The 18,993-nt window shown below is 38.9% G+C and overlaps 1 protein-coding gene across 2 annotated transcripts; it reads left to right on the top strand.

The window, feature by feature from the left end:
- The first annotated feature begins 589 nt into the window (after positions 1 to 589).
- LOC140225597 (cytosolic carboxypeptidase 1-like) lies at positions 590 to 13,917 on the top strand. Of its 2 annotated transcripts, none has more exons than XM_072305012.1 (4): positions 590 to 1,780; positions 9,188 to 9,364; positions 10,847 to 10,968; positions 12,493 to 13,917. In XM_072305012.1, exons 1-4 carry the CDS (start codon positions 1,778 to 1,780, stop codon positions 12,620 to 12,622), a joined length of 432 nt encoding a protein of 143 aa, XP_072161113.1. In that variant the 5' UTR covers positions 590 to 1,777; the 3' UTR covers positions 12,623 to 13,917. The 2 variants fall into 2 exon arrangements, with proteins under 2 accessions (XP_072161113.1, XP_072161114.1); XM_072305013.1 differs by having other exon boundaries at positions 599 to 1,000.
- Positions 13,918 to 18,993: the final 5,076 nt, after the last annotated feature.

The raw sequence follows: 18,993 nt of genomic DNA, 5'->3' as shown, positions 1-18,993 counted from the left end.
TGCGCTCATCGTGATTTTTGAGCAATTCTGTAAGGAAGAACTCTTATTTTTGCTCTAGCAAAAGTTTGCAACAGGCCCATTGGTGTTTATTCCTACCAAACTCTCCTTATTCCCAACTAAGAGCAATCCGCTTGGTCACTACGCAGACCGACCCCGACAGGCACTAGTGCCTTTGGGGAGCACCTTGGCTCGGTGCCAATGAAACACGTTGTTCATAATCTGAAACCTTAAGAGCAACAGGCATGTGGGGCCGTTCTTAAATACGTAACACTGAAGAGATGACCGGGGGGGGGGGGGTTGAATAGAGGGTTACTCCATTTTGATTTTACGTTTTAAAGGATCCTGCGTCACAAGAGGGTTACGAGAGGGAGGTAATCGAAAAATCCGAATTTTAGTGTTACGTATCTCATGAACGGTTACCATTGCCTGTTATCCCAAATGATCAAAGGAATTAATTTTATCTTAATAAAAATGAGAATTGAATGAGTCCAAAAGCTCTTAGTATCCATAAAACTGAAATTAAGTCTAGTAGATTGGAATGTTTTCTTACCGTGGTGCGTTTTACAGGAGGTTTGATTTGATTCTACGAGTGACCTCTTAAAAATCGTAAATTCTCAGCAAGAATCTAACCTATAAAGATCGGATGAAGAGATGTGTGGTGTTATCAAACATGAGCACTTTATGTGATTCTGTAACGTAAGAAAACCCGTCTTAGTTCCTTTAGAGAACTGAACTCGACAAGTCAGTGTTTAACTTGTACAAAGAGGTTTGAACAAATAAAAAAAATGTATTTTACTCTAATTTTAGTCAGTCTAATCTTTGAAAACATCGGCAATGAACCGTAGTGATAGTTTAGTTTTTTCACGGAGAACTTTTAACAAGCCGTAAAAAATGTTCTTATTATTAGTTTTAGTCAGTGCTATATTCTCAGCCACAGAGTGTGACCCTATTTTTGTCGATCCAACCACCAAAAGTTCGTTTCATAGAATTTTCGGGGCAGGTAATAAACATCTACTAATATCTCTGCTGAACTCGTTTCAAATCTCAAAAATCCAGGATGTGTCGTGCTTAAACATCGTCGAAACGAACAGTAAAAACCATGAAGACATCTGTATGGGTATGGTTGCCACAACCGATTCTCACGAAAAAATAAGCATTGAGATTCAAATCTACGCTTTTAAAAATAATTCGTTCGAGCGTTTCCACGTGAACACTACAGAACGTATAAGTGGATCACCGAAAGTAGAAATGAAAGGATTTCATATTGTTGCTATATTTGTATATGACACAATTACAAATAGTTCCAACTATATCTCCCACTGGAACTATAACAGTAGACAAGCGCTTTCCTCTAAGCAATATGATCGTAAAAATTCCCCAAACACACCAATCAATGACCCTCTAACCTATACCACTGTAGAACTCGAGAAGTTTGACATCGAAGATCCCGATAAGCTGGTCGAAATCTCGGATCAATGGGCTTACTTTTTGAAATTTGCCTCTAGCCTGAGTGAAATCGACAGGAAGAAAATCTCAAAGTTAAGAAGAGAAATTCAAGAGGCTTTCCGGGTCGCCGAAATTGAGAATTTGAGTCCGGTTCAACGCGCATGCTACAATCAGGAATCAACGCACAGGAATGCACTGAAACAGAAACGGGAGGATGAATCGTTCGCGCTTGGAATGGACATTTTATCAGAGAAATTAGAAAATTACCAATTCTAAAAGAGCTCAACATATCCAGTACCAAAAGAAAATAAAAAAAAATAAGAAAAAAAGGATGGTATGTATTTGATTTTAAAATTTACCGGCCTGAAGCAGAAAGAGATTAAATGTAAGATAAGGTATCATTAGACCTCTAAAATACATGTTTCCTTATCAAAATTTCATGTGAAACACACATGCGGCCACCATCCCATATTCAAATTGATGTAAATTAAATGCAAGAATCAAGATAGCGGATCCTTTATCGCCGTTTAGAAGTGCGTAAACTTATTTCGCGTGTCTCTACCGCAGGGAAGAAAAAAGTATCGGGTACCTGTCACCGTCACCGCATGCGGTGACAGGTACCCCATACTTTTTGCGCGCAAACGTAATGAATCCCGCTTGTGGGCACTAAAATGATGCAAAATAGTTTTTCAAACGGAAGAGCGGAGGGATAGTTTAAAACACACCTCTGACTTGGAGATAACTATATCCATGACCGAAGTGCAAAACTACGTATATCCATCGCGGCGTTTAAAAATATCCGTTCCTTTTTTATTTTTTCGAAGAGAAACAAGCCACCTTTAAAGCTTAAAATTTTATTCAGAATACCCTGCTGACAGAGATGAAAAATCGAGGAAGATTTCAAAGAATTACGTTGAGCGGCTTCCCAATAAGTAAAAATAAAGTATCACAGAATGTCTGCCACGTCGCAAACGGAGATACATGGTTCCGCACTTTGGTCATCCATATTCAAGAAGATGAAAATCGTTACATTGGACAGGGAACAGTGGCGTGGCGTGCTTTGCGATGTATCGATTGTTATGTCATTTAAACCTATGGAAAAGGATCGATAAACAGGGTGTTTGCAGCCAACACCTTAATAATCTATTCTTTACCATTGGTTTAAATGACATAACAATCGATACATCACAATTCATGCCTCGCCACTGACAGGGAAGTCTCTTCACGAGCACGATGGTTGTTGGTGCAAGATTCAAAATCGAAATAAGTAACTCGCGGAGCCGAGAGACGCCCCCCCCCCCCCCCTCCCTGAAAGGGCTACCACTCGTGATGGAAAAAAAATGATGAAAAACGATGAGGCGGATTAAGCACGCCAACGGGTAAGTAAAACTTGACTCAGATTCAGAAATCATAGTGAGAGATTAAAAATGGAAATGAAAGTTAGATAGAGAACTCTCCATATTTCCGAAATATGTTGTCTCTAAATGAAGTTCTATTCATTATTTAATTTTTCTCCACTTATTGTGTAAACTATCATGCTGATAAATTCGATTTTCCGTGTACAAACTGTGCACATATTCCTTCGTTCAGGTTGGAGCGCCGTCAAACCCGGCGATACTCTCCGCTTTGCCAGGCAGTTAGTTTAGTTGCCTATCCGAACCAAACCTAACTAAGATTACTGATCTCATTGCACGAATTCGTGAGTGTGCTGGTTGGGACCATGAATTTAAGAAGAGGAAAACGTCTGTCTGAATTACAAGCATAGTGATCAGTCCTTGTTATTTTGTTTCATTACTTCTGAATTTTTCATTTTTTAATTCAACATAAATGGATTGCAATTTGCCAGTGATTGCTAACTGTCTGCGATATCTAGTAAACTCTCGATATGTAACTTTATGAGACCGTGTTCGAATGCTTTGCTGAAGAAGAGCTTTTGCTTGACCATCCAATGTTACATGATTGTACAATGGTACATGATTTTTTTTTTTTTTTTTTTTTTTTTTTTTTTTTTTTTTTTTTTTTTTTTTTTTTTTTTACAACTGTTTTAATTATATTTCAATGATGACGAGACGTTATCCGAGAATTATTATATGAAGGATCCCGGTCTTTAAAAATTAATTATATTATTAGATCTGGAATAATCTTTTTTATTATTTTTATTTTTGGATTATGACAAATCATAATCCACAGAACAGTCCCTCCCCTACATGGCTGTTCAGGGCATTGTTACTGTCTTTAACGTGACCTTTGGCGCTGAAATTGTAAGACAGCGGGTTCATGAAAAGAAAATTACCTGGTTTGAGTCGGAAAGTTATAAAAATCGGTGTGATAGATCTTTAGATTCGGTGATTCGGACGAAAGTAAAATTTTGAGTCAGGTCAAACAGCTGCATAATAATAAAATGGAACTCAATATTTTAAGATTTGACTATTTTCTCTTGGTCGCGAGCAACTAGAATATATTAGGTTTGATTTAACGAGTGATAAAGGTTTAAAAATTTTAATGTCCAGCAAGAATGTTTACCTATCGAGGTCGAATGAAAATATGTGTGACGTAATCCAATATGAACATTTTATCTGATTTTGCTTTAAAAAAAAAAAAAAAAAAAAAAAAAAAAAAAAACTGTCTTTATTGATTGGAGAATTTATTGAAGCTGTTAACGTAGTGCTGTGCGGTGAGGTTAGAGTAAGCCTTTAAAATGTATTTATTGCTTTTAGTCTTATGTTTTGCCATCTTCGTAAACGCCAATAATGACTCTATTTTCGTTGATCCAACCACTAAAAGTTCGTTTCATAGAATTTTCGGACCGGGACATAAGCACCTACTAATTTCTTTGCTGAATTCATTTCAAATCTCAAAAATCCAGGATGTGTCGTACTTAAACAACTTCGAAACGAACAGTAGTAACCATGAAGACATACGTATGGGTATCGTTGCTAAAACCGATTCTCGCTCAAATTTCAGCATTGAGATTCAGATCCACGCGAACAAAACTGACTCGCTTGAGCACTTTCTTTTGAACACCACCGAGCGTACAACGGGACCACCGGAAATTGAACCAAAGGGAGTGCATATTGTTGCTATACTCGTTCACAACAAAATAACTAATGATTCGCAGTATATCTCTCACTGGAAGCGTCGCACTAAGCAAGCAGAGAATGATCAAAAAAGTCCCTCGAACAAACTAATCATTGACCTTCTATCTTTCACTACGGTAGAACTCGAAAAGTTCGACACCGAACTACCTGACGAACTGATCGAAATTTCGGATCAGTGGGCGTACTTTTTGAAATTTGCTTCGAGCCAGGATGAACTTGACATAAAAGACATTCCCAAATTTAAGAAAGAAATTCAGGAGGCTTTCCGACTCGCGGAAATCAAGAATTTGAGCCCGGTTCAACGCGCTTGTTACGACCAAGAATTGCAGTGTAGAAATTTACTGAAGGAACAACGGGATGATGAGTTGCAGCGTGCTTTTGATGATAAAGTTGAACGAGAATCGTGGAGGATAAAAATAAATACTGCACGTACTATGAAAAAAGACAATGTTAGTCTAGATATAATTTCCAAGTGTACTGGTCTCGAGGAGGGATACATTAAACTTCTGTAATAAAAGTTTTTGTTATTGATGAACTCTGTCTTCTATGAAAAATTTTCGGGTTGAAATGTATTTTTGTGAAACGTTCTGAAATCCCGTCAAATCTAATGTTTTTTTTTTTTCTTGGTGACATATTTTATTAGTTTCTTACAAGATGGAATGGGGCCGGTCTGCTGCCCCACCCTAAATTGGAAGAAGTGCATTTCCATAAAGGTATTAGACAGCTAAACGAAGTGTCTCATGGATCTTAATTTTAATGCTAATTCTAATTTTGTTGATATTCGATCATAATACAGTTTTTTATTTACAAAATTTTGATCAATTGATAATATTAATCAAATTCCGGCGTGCGGTTGTTACCCCCAGCACCATCCTCTCGGATATTACATCGGTATCTAAAGTAATTTAAAGGGTAATTTTCTAATGTGCTTTAGAGACCAAGGAATCTAATAAAAACTGCAGAAAACAAGCCTTGCCACTCAGTTGGACGTTTTTGTACTAGAGGGAACTGCATATGAATAGGGTTTGCATGCGACATACTTCTAGTTTTATCCATGTAGCGTAAATAAGTTCATTTGCACCTATTTCTGCCAAATGGAACTATGTGCAGTATAACGGGAGTCCTGAGACCCATGAGAATGTATGCACAACAGGGCTCAGGGCTCACGTCACAATGCACATAGTTTCTTTGGCAGAAATACGTCCATTTGACAAGAGCGAAACCTCAATTACTGAACAAAATTCAGAGATAAATGCTGCAAAATTTAAATATTTTCGTCCACTTTTCAAAACAGTACAGATCTGAAGTTAAGTTCTTGCTGCTTTATTAAAATTTATTGTGAAGATTCACTGCAAAATCAACATTTTTTCTCCGTTGAAAAAGTATTACTTTCCGCACCTATGTTCAAAAATTCTGTTCAAAGCTTTGAATACACAACTTTACCCGTTATCAACCCGTGTTAATTTTTAAGCGTGCCAGTAGGGCTCGTTTTTGAAATCACTCGGATGTACCATAGTACAGCACACCGATCAACCAATGCTATTCAACGGGCCGTCCAAATATTTTTTTCCTCGGACCCGTTTTCTTGTCTTTGAACCATTATACTGTCAAGCCCTGATGGTCTCTTACCAAAAAACCGAATGAACTGCTAATTGGGAACCCTTGAGAACATTTTCCTGTCAAAACCGTATTATTTCATTTGACAAAAACCTCATAGAAGCTTTCTTACGCTCGGAGGACTCAACTCTAGAACCTTCTTTCCCGCCAAAACTGTTTAGCCAATGAGCGTCTTGCACTGCAAGTGCAATCTGTGATGAGCCTCGTGACTCTTTATACCATGTACTAACCGTGGCCCCTGCAGAAATCCACTCAAACCACTGCAGTTATCTCCCGATATAGCTTTGGGTGTCAGGTTTCGAGCAAGGCAATAAAAGACGGCGAGGAGAGGGTCGCCTCGTCGAACCTATTATCTTCCACGCCCGATTAACCATTCACCGTGACGCCAGGATCCACCAAATTTTCACAAAAATTGTTTTCCGTCTATTTAGCGAGTTTTTCCTTACTTTCCGTTAAAGTACAAATAAAAAGAGACCTCATTTGTAAAAATCGGCCGAATAGGAGAGAAGTTACAGTTCGAAATCCAAAGAGATTAACTCAACGCGATTTCGATGCACGGCAGTTCGCCCAAATCACGGTCGTGCGAAATGCCGCATATCAGCTTAAAATCAAGATAATTGGACGGAATCTTTAAAATCAATTTACATTCAACGTTCATGAATCAATATTTTCTCCCAAATTTAGCAAAAAGTACCAATTGATGCAAATAACAAAGACGTGAAAATAGTAGGTATGTGTCCAACATTTTAGTTATTCGGCACGCTTTTCCAACATATTCATGTTGGATTTTTCTGCTTGTTTTTTTCTTGATTTGTTTCTTATTCAGAAGTTGTTATACTGACTTTTCGTGATGTAAATCGATTTTTAGGCAAGATTTTGAGGGGAAAATATTCCTTATCCAGAGGCCTATTTGCTTATTTACGTGAGAAACAGTTTTTGAGATTGTTTGTTTATTAAGTATGAGTTTTCTTACGTCTCTCTTTGGGAAACCCTGCCTGCCGGCGGCATAAATGCTCGCAAATTTTGGGGGAAATGCGCGCATTATGCGTCAAAAAGTTGATTTTAGACATTTCTGATGTAATCTGCGTGATCGAGCACATCAAAAATGTTCCATTACGCATAATATACCATACGCAACAAGTATAAGTCATCAGTTTCCCTATACAGATACTTCTGTTCATGGAGCAGAAACTGTAGTTCTTTATTAAGAAATGCAGTCCAGGAAGGCTGTTTTTAAAGTTGCTCAGTTTATGTTGACAGCATTTATATTGGAAGCTAATTAAACATACGATGCTCACAAATTGAGCCAGGAATATTTATTTTCAATCGCAAACTGATTACTAATGTGGATAAACTTTAACTTTGCATCAGGAGAGAGGGACCAATTGGACCGCGCGTTCATCAGGAGGGAACCAACCCACATGAAATTAAAACTGAGAAATAGAGGTTTGAAGTTTTATTCCTGCATAAGGCCCAATGTAGAAAATAAACGTTAACCCCTCTATTCACTAACTAGTTTCTGTTCTTCAACTTTCAGTTTTTAGTACGAGAAAACATACGGCTAGTGGAACTCAAAAACATTTTTAACTCAATTTGTTTCGAAAATGTGGGTTGGTTCCTTTCTGATAAACTCGGTCCAATTATCCTACTCTATACGAAATGAAGTTTTAGAGTGCCGATTACATTGCCGATAATGTGAAGAGACACCTTTCCCTCCGTTTAAACATGGTACAAATAGGACACTCGGAGAGAGCGTGTAGTGAACGCCGTGATATTAAGTGGGTTTTGATCGGACAGGCAACTGAACTAACTCCATGACAAAGCGTAGAGTATCACAAAAAATGAAGGCGCTCGAATAAACCGCGATCATCCTTTTGAAGGCCATAACCCTCAAAAAGTTTATTATGCCGATGCGCATTATTGCGATTCATCGAAACAACATGTAAACGTTTGTGCATTGCCGGTGATTGGTGATTTTCTGTGACAAGTATATACACGATAGGAATTTCTTGCTGACAGAAATAGGAAATCTTCTTGAATCAAACAGCATTCTGATTCATAGAGACGTTTGATCGAACGTTTGATCGGTGTCCTATTTATTTTAATTCACTTTCTGAAAGTTTGGAAAAATATTCTGTGAAAATTCCAGGTCATGATGGTGGTTCGGTTTCATTTTCAAATATACATATATAATAGGAGCCGAGATTCTGAAACACCATACGCATTTTTAAAGTTTCAACACACTGAAAAAAAAAAAATTACGGGCTATATAGACATACCGTCCGTTCCGGGCTCAGAGGACGAAGGTTCCGGATGCTGGAGCTGTAACTTCGATTGCTCCGGGCGCTACGCCCGGAACTTTTGGCCTCTGTCTGAGCCCGGAACGCAGACGGTACGTCTTTATAGCCGGTAAATGCGGCTTACACGCTCGGATATCGATGCACTTAAAAAACAACGATATGTTTCCTCAAAATTTCCGGATGTTTTAGATCAAATTACGATCAAAATGTTCTGAATAATTGGAAGAAACATATCGACGGTGTAAGTCGGCAATCACATAACTCGGTTTGCGACGTCGCAGACTTCTTGTCATACTTTATTTTTTAAACGGAAAACTACGCAACGGCAATGCTTTAAAACGGCCTTGATTTCTCTTCTCTGTGCGAAGAAAATTCTGCAAAAGCTTCGAGGAATGGTGTCAATTTGTTCTCCTTTAAAAAATAACATAGAGGCGGAGATTTTCAGACACCGCATAAACGAGTCATGTGATTGCCGACTTACACCGTCGATATGTATATTTATTACATTTCCCGAAAATACTTTATTTGTCAAAGGGAATTGGGCGACGTCTGAAGGCTCATAAGTTGCTTTCTTTCATACGTTGTTCTTTCATACGTTGTTGTGCACGGCAAGTATTCCAGTCGTAGCATTTTTACAGGAGGACTTAGTTTTCTCGACATTAGTCAAATCATTCGCTAAAGTTCAATTTTCATGTTGTTTGACCGTGTTGTTGCGTGTTGTTGCAGGTGTTGAGTCACTCGATGCAGAAGTACTGTTCAGCATTTAGCCTGCCGTCTTGTCACTTCCGCGTGGAACGGAGCCGGGAGTCCACAGCCCGCATCACCGTCTGGCGGGAATTCGGCATACAGCGCAGTTACACCCTTGAGGCTAGCTACTGCGGTTGCGACCAAGGGGTTTACAAGGTAGACACAATCTCCCCCCCCCCCCCTACATTTATTCCCTCAGCGCAGGCTCAAAATCCGTGAAGAATATATCCATGGCCGAAGTACGGCATCACGTACCCACCACATTTTTCAATAAATAACTACTTTGTCTCGTTCATCTTAGAAGAAAAACTATATGCAATTAATTGCCCTATGCAGAAAGGTGCTTTTACGATTTTAGGACTACTCACCACGAATTCATCACCCAAGGTTCAATTGGACGCATTTCTGCCAAACGGAACTATGTGCATTGAGCTCTGAGACCCATAGGAATGTATGCATAACACGGCTCACGTCATAATGCACATAGTTCCGTTTGGCAGAAATACGTCCAAATCACCCAGACCTTTTCACCCACAACTCTTAACCCATATCATTAATGTCCCCATACACTGTTGTAAACATTAATTTTTGCAAAAAAAAGTTTCACCTACATGTTTTTTACACTAACCGCGGGAGTCGTAGGGGGGTTCGAGTTGAAGGCGAACTTGATTTCTAACTCCAGTTTCTAGTTTTTCAGATCCGTCCTATAGAGGGCGGTGTTCAATTCTAACTTTTGCAACTTTTCTCAATGTCAACGTCAAAATATTTTTCGGTCGGGAGAATCGAGTAAAAGTTATGGGACGTTCCGCTGCGGTGGTCACTAGAAACACGAATATTACAACGAAAGTTATTCGTCCCTGGACATTACGCTAAACTAATATGCGTGATACAACTATTTCAACTCCTAAGCCGCTCAAATTGCATCCATCAAGTTGAAGGCGAACTTGATTTCTGACTCCGGTTACCAGTATTGCAGGCTGGACCTCCAGAGCAGTGCTCGATTGTGACTTTTGTGAAATGCAATTTAATGGAAACACTTTTAGGTTAAAAAAAAAAAAAAAAAAAAAAAAAAAAAAAAAAAAAAACGTGCGTCAGTAGGGTCGTTGGTAAACATCTATGGGTTAAAAAGCCCTGGGTCAAATCGCTATGAGAATAGTCCCTTAGGCGGAAAAAATTGTGGGTGAGCACTGCCGTGCTACGGAAGAACGCCGTATGAACATTCAAGAGTTGCCAAATTGCCCCGGATAAAATAAAAGTTTGAGACCGATTATGCGTATTTTTCCTTGAAATTTTCGGACATTAAAGACGAAATTGAGAACAAAATTGTCTGAAAAATGAAGAAAAAGATTCAAGATTTTCCCAGTAAATTGAGGTTTTATCGAAGGAAATGTGGCAACGTCTGAAGGCTCATTACGGCGTTCTTCCTTAGCACGGCAGAGTAGTCCTGGCACCGCTTTTACAGATGAAAGTTGACTGTAGATCTTCTCTGCAAAATGTAATTCTAATCTCCTAAGCAGATCATCCTTTTACCGTGTGGTTTTTAAAGAGATTGAATCCTAGGTAATAACCTGCTTTTTATCTCGTTTAATTTCTTCAAGATTTTACGACTGATTGTGATGGTTTTTTGTTTGTCTCAAGGGTTACCATTTCGACACACTGCACCTCCTGGAAATTGGAGCTAATTTCGGAGTAGCACTCAGCACCTTGGCAGAAGAAACGGTGAAAAGGCTCGATGGCTTTGACACCCGTATGATCGAGAGGTCAGTCTCATAAATCAATGTACAACAGTTTAATGAATATGATCTATCATTTTTGCGTAAATTTGACGTATTTCAGGTAGAGCACTGCTGTGCTAAGGAAGAACGCCGTATGAGCATTCGAAAGTTGCCAAATTTCGATCGAGAAAATGCTTATTTTTGAGGATGGTTACGAATATTTTTCCTTTAAATTTTTAGACTCTTCAGGCGAAATTGCGAACAAAATTATCTGAAAAATTGGGAGAAAAATATTCATAAGTTTACAAGGACATTCGCGTTTTATCAAAGGAAATTTGGCAACGCCTGAAGAATCGTACGGCGTTTTTCCTTAGCACGGCAGAGTACCCACTCGGAGAGAGTACGGACACGTCGGTAATTTGAACCTATTTCTACCAAACGGAACTATGTGCATTATGACGTGAGCCCTGGTACGCATATATTATTATGGGTCTTATTTTTTATTCCCCATTTTAATACATGTATTTTAGCAGATTAGGTCATTTTGTCATATTTCCACCGACAACTATTGTTCAGTTCAGAAATCGAGGATATCCTCGTGCTCAGTTTTCCTAGCAGTTCCATTTTAAACGTGAAATTTACAAAATTGTAGATACCTGCAAATTCTCCATTAGGAAACACTCAAAAGAGAGCACGGACTACGGGCGGATTGTTGAAATTGACAGACAAAGCTATAGACAAGAAAGACATAGGGAGTATGGAGCGATCCCATTGGTTGAAACGGGTGGTTCTTATAGACTGAGGGAGAAAACAATGGACTAACTATCGGGTCTCCCGTGGGTTGTCGTTAATTCTGCCGTGCTAAGGAAGAACGCCGTATGAACATACAAGAGTTGCCAAATTTCCTTCGATAAAATGCTTATTTTTGAGGAAAATTATGCATATTGTTCCTTGAAATTTTCAGTATCTTTAGGGGAAGTTGCAAACTACTTTATCTGAAAAATGGGAGGGAAATATTCATAAATTTCCCAAAAAATTCGCGTTTTATGATAGGAAATTTGGCAACGCCTGAAGGTTCATACTGCGTTTTTACTTCTTACGGCAGAATAAGTCTATCACCTACCTCATTTGTCCATTGCAATTACCCACTTCCACCAATAGGATCCCTTCATATGCCTGTTGTCTTCTTTGTCTATCGCTTTGTCTACCAATTTCAGCAATCTACCCCGCAGAATGAACACTTGTGCGCATAATATCTTCAGATTCGCGCATAATATTTTCAGATTCGCGCATAATATTTTCAGATTCGCGCATAATATTTCAGATTCGCGCATAATATTTTCAGATTCGCGCATAATATTTTCAGATTCGCGCATAATATTTTCAGATTCGCGCATAATATTTCAGATTCGCGCATAATATTTTCAGATTCGCGCATAATATTTTCAGATCCGCGCATAATATTTTCAGATTTGCTCTTAATATCTGCAGATTTGCGCATAATATCTTGAGATTTGCTTATTCTAACTTGGGTTTGTTTCTGTTGGGGGTGGCGTTGGCGGGGCTTAGGTTGGTGAAGGAGACGAGTCCCGGCTTCTCGAACGAGGACGGCGAAGGGAGCAAAGACGAGGATTCGGACGACGACCTCCTTCTCGACGAGGACGAGGATGATGACGAATCCCATCGCCCCGAGTCCTGAACAGCTCACCGCACACTCCATTGCACACCCTGTACATACATCGCAATTCATACACTTATAATTATACTTTAAGCTTGGTTAAGGCGGTTTAGGGTAGTCTTAATTTGTGGACCCCTCAGCGGGCTCATTATTCAGGGTTGCCACAGTTAGGGAACCGGGAAATGTCTGGAAATTTTAAAAAGTCAGGAAAAGCGACGAAAATATCAGGGAAAATTTGTTAAATCACCTTCAATTGCTTTCTAGAATGGGTTTGAGGTTTCGAACAACAAATTTTGCCTGAAAACTATTTTCAATTATGCCCTCTTAACCATCCGTCACCTCTTCAATTGTCAGGGAATTCCACCAAAATGTATCAGAGAAATGTCAGGGAATTTCATTTCCTAAATTCTGTGGCAACCCTGTTATTGGAATAAAATACGGGGGCGTATGCAGTAGCGGATCCAATGCAGTGGCAACGTCGTCTTTTCTCCATTTAAATCAATGGAAATGTATCGATTCTTAACCGGTCCAGGTTTTCTGACAAGAAACGATTATTTATCATAGGTTTAAATGGAGGAAATCCGGTGTTGTCAAATTGTTGGATGCGCCTCTGGGCGTATGTTCTGAAAAATAAGAATTTGCTGAAAAATTTTGTTCAAAAATTACGAATTATTAAAATTACGAAAAATTATGAATTTCATTGGTCGTCGAGAAGATTTCCTTTTGAATCAATACTTAAATTGCTGAAATCGAACAATTGCTGATTGACCTATGCTGTTTGATTCAAGAGAAATAAATTTGCTACTTCAAAAATATTACTGCTTCAATCAAGTGACTTTTTCCGAGTGCTGTAGAATTTGTCAGAAAGTTGTAGTTTCTCAGCCCCGCTTCAAAGTTTCACTCAAAGTATTGATAGTCCTGATACTTCTACTGTTACAGTGTCATACTTTTTAGATTTTACCATTTGCATTCATGCGATTATTAATGATACCCAGACAAGATAAAACGCTTTAAACTAAAAAGTCGAAAGAAATTTTCAAAAATACGCTCAATAGACGTGAGTCTAGAAAACTGAGAATCAAACATTTGTGGTGCAAATATTTTACGGATTGGATAGATTTTATTTCTGACTAATTTAGAGTAAATGAAACATTTAACTTTCCATTAATATGACTCAAATGCGAATAGTAATTTTCCCAGGCAGTTTTTTTCAAACTGAAGCTTGTCAATAGTGCGGGTATATGGATTGAGCGAGTCTTTTGATTGTAAAGTTTTTTTGTTTTTTTTTCTTAAAGTTTTCTTCTATAATATTATAATACCTACTCATTTTACAAATTATAATTTAACACCAACCTAGACATACGTTGTCCTAATTTCTCAACTTTGCTGATCTAGGGTGTCTTTCTTTTAAAAACGGAAACGTTGGCATGGTACTGTTTGACAGGTGGCGATAAATATCACTTAGTAAAGGAAAAATCTATTTTCCAAAATTTAAGTGAATTCCATCCCTTTTTTGTAGTGTTTTAAAAACAATTTAATGATGAAATTGTAATTTTTAATCGTAGACCTTGATTTCGAACGCAATACTTGCTGTAACAAGAAGATCGTGCGTTTATGTGAAAAATGCCAAATGACTAAATTTGTAGAGAACTTTTTGCTCTAGAATAACACCATCTTTAAAACTGAAAATAAAATTAGATTAAAAAAAATCATCGGAGTAATTTCATTCTTCACAGCATGTTTATAACCGTGCAAAAATACCGTTCTGATTACTCGTCTCCTACGGAAACTGGCCATAAGAAGGGAGGAAATGATTTTAGAGAAATTTTGGGAGCGGGATTTTCACTAGAATCTCCTCTGTCATAAAAGAAGCTCTGTCTTTCATCTGCAAATTCTTCCAGGAACCATTTGGCTCAAATTGAAGATAGTCAAATTAGGGAGATAAGAGGAGAAAATTCCCAAACAAGCTATTTTGGGCTAAAGTTGCTCGCTAGGGTCCCGAGAGACACAGGCTGAAAGTCCCCATTGATATCCCTTGTGCTTAGCCCCCAGCCCTCCCAAAGCCTCCCAAAAAGGCTAAAAAATCGATGTTTCGACTACATCTTTAGAGCGGTTGGAGATGGATATTGGAGCACTTGAGACCAGATATTCGGCACCCTCATGCCTTACCGCATGCTTGTGTGCAGCCGCAAAATATTGAGTTGAGCACTTTCTCCTTTGCTGGCGCTAGGGACATGTGAACAGGAGGGAGTTGCGCCCTCTAAGCACCCGCCCCAGTCTTGGGGAGGCAATTGATTGCCCAGCCAGTGCTTCAATATCGTCAAAATTGCTACGGTGAGGCATGCGAATGAAGTCCGAAGAGTGGAAAGCTTGGAAGAAGAGGAAAAAAATTTTAGACGACGTTGAAGCGACTTTTGATGATGATCTCGAGTTAGAAGCCTCGGAACCACGCGTTATTCTACCTTGCTAACGAAAAACGCCGCACGAACATTTGAGGGTTGCCAAATTTCCTCATATAAAATGTGAATTTTTAAAGAGTGATATTTTCTCTTGGCATTTTCAGATAATATAGTTGCGATCATCGAAGAAATTCTCTAAAAAAATTGAGGAAAAACATTCACAACTTTCCCTGACAATTCTGATTTTATTGAAAGAAATTTGGCAACGTCTAAAGGCTCATATGGCGATCTTCCTCAGCGAGGCAGAATGGAGATGTTGCATGTGTGAGGAATTTACGATTTGACTGTTGATTCTTATGTAAAAGTTCGCGAAAAACACGATGTTGCCACTGGTTTTCTCTGAAATCCACTCCCAAGCTCAAAAGAAGCTCTCAAGTTGAGGCCAAAATGGAGGGGATATCTCACGCTATCCTGAGAGACATCTACATCCAGACAACTCTCCATGCAAAGATAGGGAGCAAATACATTGACAGGGCTGCCAACTTATTTGGGGATTCTAAAACTGAAATCACGGCAACTCTGTCAATGTATTTGCTCCCTATCTTTGCATGGAGAGTTTGTCCTGACGTAGAGGTGGACTCTACGGATAGCGTGGGATATCCCCTCCATTTTGGCCTCAACTTGAGAGCTTTTTTTGAGCTCGAGAGTGGATTTCAGAGAAAACAAGTGGCACCATCGTGTTTTTCGCGAAATTTTACATGGGAATCAACAGTCAAATCGCAAATTCCTCTCACATGCAACATCTCCATTGCTTCTGAGTCTCGCACCAGATAGAAATAGTCGATTATCTCGAACGTTTTTTCCCAATCCAGAAAAATTTGCAGGATGTTCGAATGCCGATTTAGCAAGCGCAACTAAACTCTGCTACCTCTCTACTTACTAATGTCTATGAATTTATGAAATTTTGTCCTTCTATTTTTCTATTTATATATATCATGGGCCACCATTTTATGGTCATGTGCTTTTTATTCAAATTTAATATGACCCATGGAGTTCTAAAAAATTTTTGGTCTAAAAAGCTCCCCGAGTCGGCTAGCTGATTAGAGCGAGGGGCGAGTAAGGCGCACCGATGGATCATCAAGAACACCCGGTTCTCGGCTTGGGTGAAGCCCTGAATCGATTATACGCTTCGGACCCCTGGTGAAAATTGGCGATAACAGCTGCGTTTCAAAATACCATAGGAATTCTTACAGCCGGCTAAGGAAGGCTACAGAAAATCATATAGCTGGCTGTAGAATGCGGAGAAAATCATACAGCCGGGCTATATACGAAGCGATAAAAAATTATGCAGTCGGGCTACAGTTCCTTTAGACGGGCTTTACACTTTATCGCCTGGCTGCTGCTTTTTCGTCATCGATTATTAAAGGCTATAAGAAATTGTGTAGAAATTCGTGTGCTTTGGAAATCATTAAGTTTGATACGGAACCACCTTAATATTTACAAAACACACGTTATATTTTCCTTTAATACATATTTTTTTTTCATCAATTAAAACGAGAAAAATCCATACAGGATGTGCAAACATTTCAAAATCATGAGTTGAATAACGCTGACTCCGCCAGATTAAATATTAGAGCCTAACACAAAGCAGAGCGGCGACGCACTGGCGCCTACAAACCTAATAGGGATACTTCACGCATTGCGCAACGCGTGAAGTATCCCTGTTAGGTTTGTAGGCGCCAATGCGCGTTTCGCGCTGGCTGCCCGCCTGCCGCACCGCAGCGTGCCACGGCGCTTGAAGCAACTATTTCACACCAGAGGTATTGCACAGTATCATACGAAACTGAAGGCGCTCTAATATATTATGAATGGCAGGCATCCATCAAAAGTACGGAGTTTTCCTCGCAAAATAAATCAAGATACTTCGGCCTAAAAAGAGAGCAGTGGTCCAAAAACTCACTAAGTCCTAGCATCCGTAATTAGTGACGTTTAGCATACATTTTATCGCCTGGCTGTCAGTTGCTTAGTCGCCATCGGCTATAAAAGGCTATAAGAAAGTGTGTAGCCGACTATAGAAGCTATTGGAAATCTTACAGCCGGCCGTGGGTCGATGGTATTTTGGAACACAGATTCTACTGCCAATTTTTACCAGGGACTGCTTAGGATTTAACACTAGTCTCGGGATTTTTTTTCCTTGCCCTTTGAGAAAAATCGCCAGGGGTGTTATATGGACTCACACAGGTTCAGAAGATCAGTTCTCCGATCTGGCAGAAATGAAGCTAGTTTCCTGTAAAATGAGTCGAGGAGTCCGTATTTCTGGTCCAAACTGCTTCACAAGTCGACCCGTCCTGACAATCGCGAATAATCGTGGATATTCGAGCATGCTCGAATATAATATGATATAATTAATATTAATTAATTAATATTATCCCATTGATCTTGGTCTGAATCTGAATCTTAATCATAGTCTTAGCTTCAGTCTTAGTCTTTGTCCTAGTCCTATCGGTCTGAATCTGAATCTTAATCTTGATATTAGGCGTAGTCTGAGTCTCAGTCTTAGTCTGAATATCAATCTCAATTTTAAACTCAATCTCAATCTTAAGGTGATTCTATGGACGCTATATTTCGTGTCAGAACGACATGCGATGTATCACATCGATTCCTTTCATTTTTTCAGCTACTCGTCATTTTTCTCGAATTTTGAGATCGCAACACTGTTGTCAGAAGACTGAAGAATTCATTTACCAATTTTGACAATCAAATTCAACGTAGTAAAGTCGTGGTGTTTTTAGAGGAAACATATCGCATTCGAGTGCAGTTTCCATGTCAGTATCAAATGTTATATTTTTCCTCTAAAAAAACCACGCCTTTACTCCGTTGAATTTGATTGCAAAAATTGGTAAGTGAATTCTTCAGTCTCCTGACAACAGAATTGCGATCTCAAAATTCGAGGTAAATGACGAGTAGCTGAAAAAATGGAAGCAATCGATGCGATATATCGCATGTCGTTCTGACACGCAATATGGCGTCCGCCAAATCACCTTAAATACGAAAGCTGAGTGAGTGTACTTGAATCGACTCTCAATAAATGCTCCAATTCTCCGGGTTTTTTTTACGGCTTGAACCTTGGTCGAGTTCCCCTTCAAATACTGTGCCGGCAATATAAGCTACTTGAGAGCACGAATAGTTGCGCGCATCGGTGTTACCACTTTCGTTTAGCTCCGGCAGGATGGTTAGACATACACTAAATACACTTCTTGCTTAATGTATAGGGACCTAATTTGAGAATAAAGAAATCATATTTGAAAAGCTGCACTAACAAGAAACGAGTAAAAAAATATTTATCCCAAACTGTGTGTAACAAGGTAGTAAGAAAGTGCTGGCTACGCACTAGTTTGCGTTTTATTTTAATTGGAATTTTTCGACCATGCTTACGCTGATAATTAGGGTGGACCCATATTTTTTTACCACTTTGCTCCTTCTTATCGATTTCAGCCTCAGATAAGGCAACCATTTTTTGGAAAAAGCCCAATAATTCAAAATGAAGTTCTACAACATGCAGTGGCTGCTAATTTATCCTTGACCTAATTCTAAATTACCCTAACACTCAAAAGTGATCCTTTACAAGTCGACACTGAAGCCGGTTTGGATATGCGGCTGCGAGTTGGGGAGATTTGCGATATGCAGCCCTTACAAAACTGGATAAGGTTGAGTTTTTTAGATGAAAATTTTAAGAAGTATAGATGAAGCAGGTTGGTACGACAGGATTGGTGATACTCGCGCTGACCTCAATAATATTCCAAGTAGCACAGTGCAACGAAAATATTGAAATAAAATTGCAATTTCTTACAATTAAATTAAATGAATTTAGCTGTATTCCTCCCTCTCGAATAAAAATCTAATGTTAAAGCATTCTGCAAGAAATATATGATGTTAAAAAAAAAAAAAAAAAAAAAAAAAAATACAGACCCATGAGGCGTATTGATAATGTAC

This window comes from Bemisia tabaci, chromosome 10 (assembly GCF_918797505.1).
Source record: "Bemisia tabaci chromosome 10, PGI_BMITA_v3".
Classification (NCBI taxonomy): Eukaryota; Metazoa; Arthropoda; class Insecta; order Hemiptera; family Aleyrodidae; genus Bemisia; species Bemisia tabaci.
This window is presented reverse-complemented; position numbering and strand designations above follow the sequence as displayed.

Excerpts from the sequence above, each read along its gene's own strand:
- LOC140225597 (XM_072305012.1), top strand. Across the intron at positions 9,365-10,846 it reads GCGACCAAGGGGTTTACAAG|GGTTACCATTTCGACACACT; the intron begins GTAGACACAATC and ends GTTTGTCTCAAG. Across the intron at positions 10,969-12,492 it reads GACACCCGTATGATCGAGAG|GTTGGTGAAGGAGACGAGTC; the intron begins GTCAGTCTCATA and ends GGCGGGGCTTAG.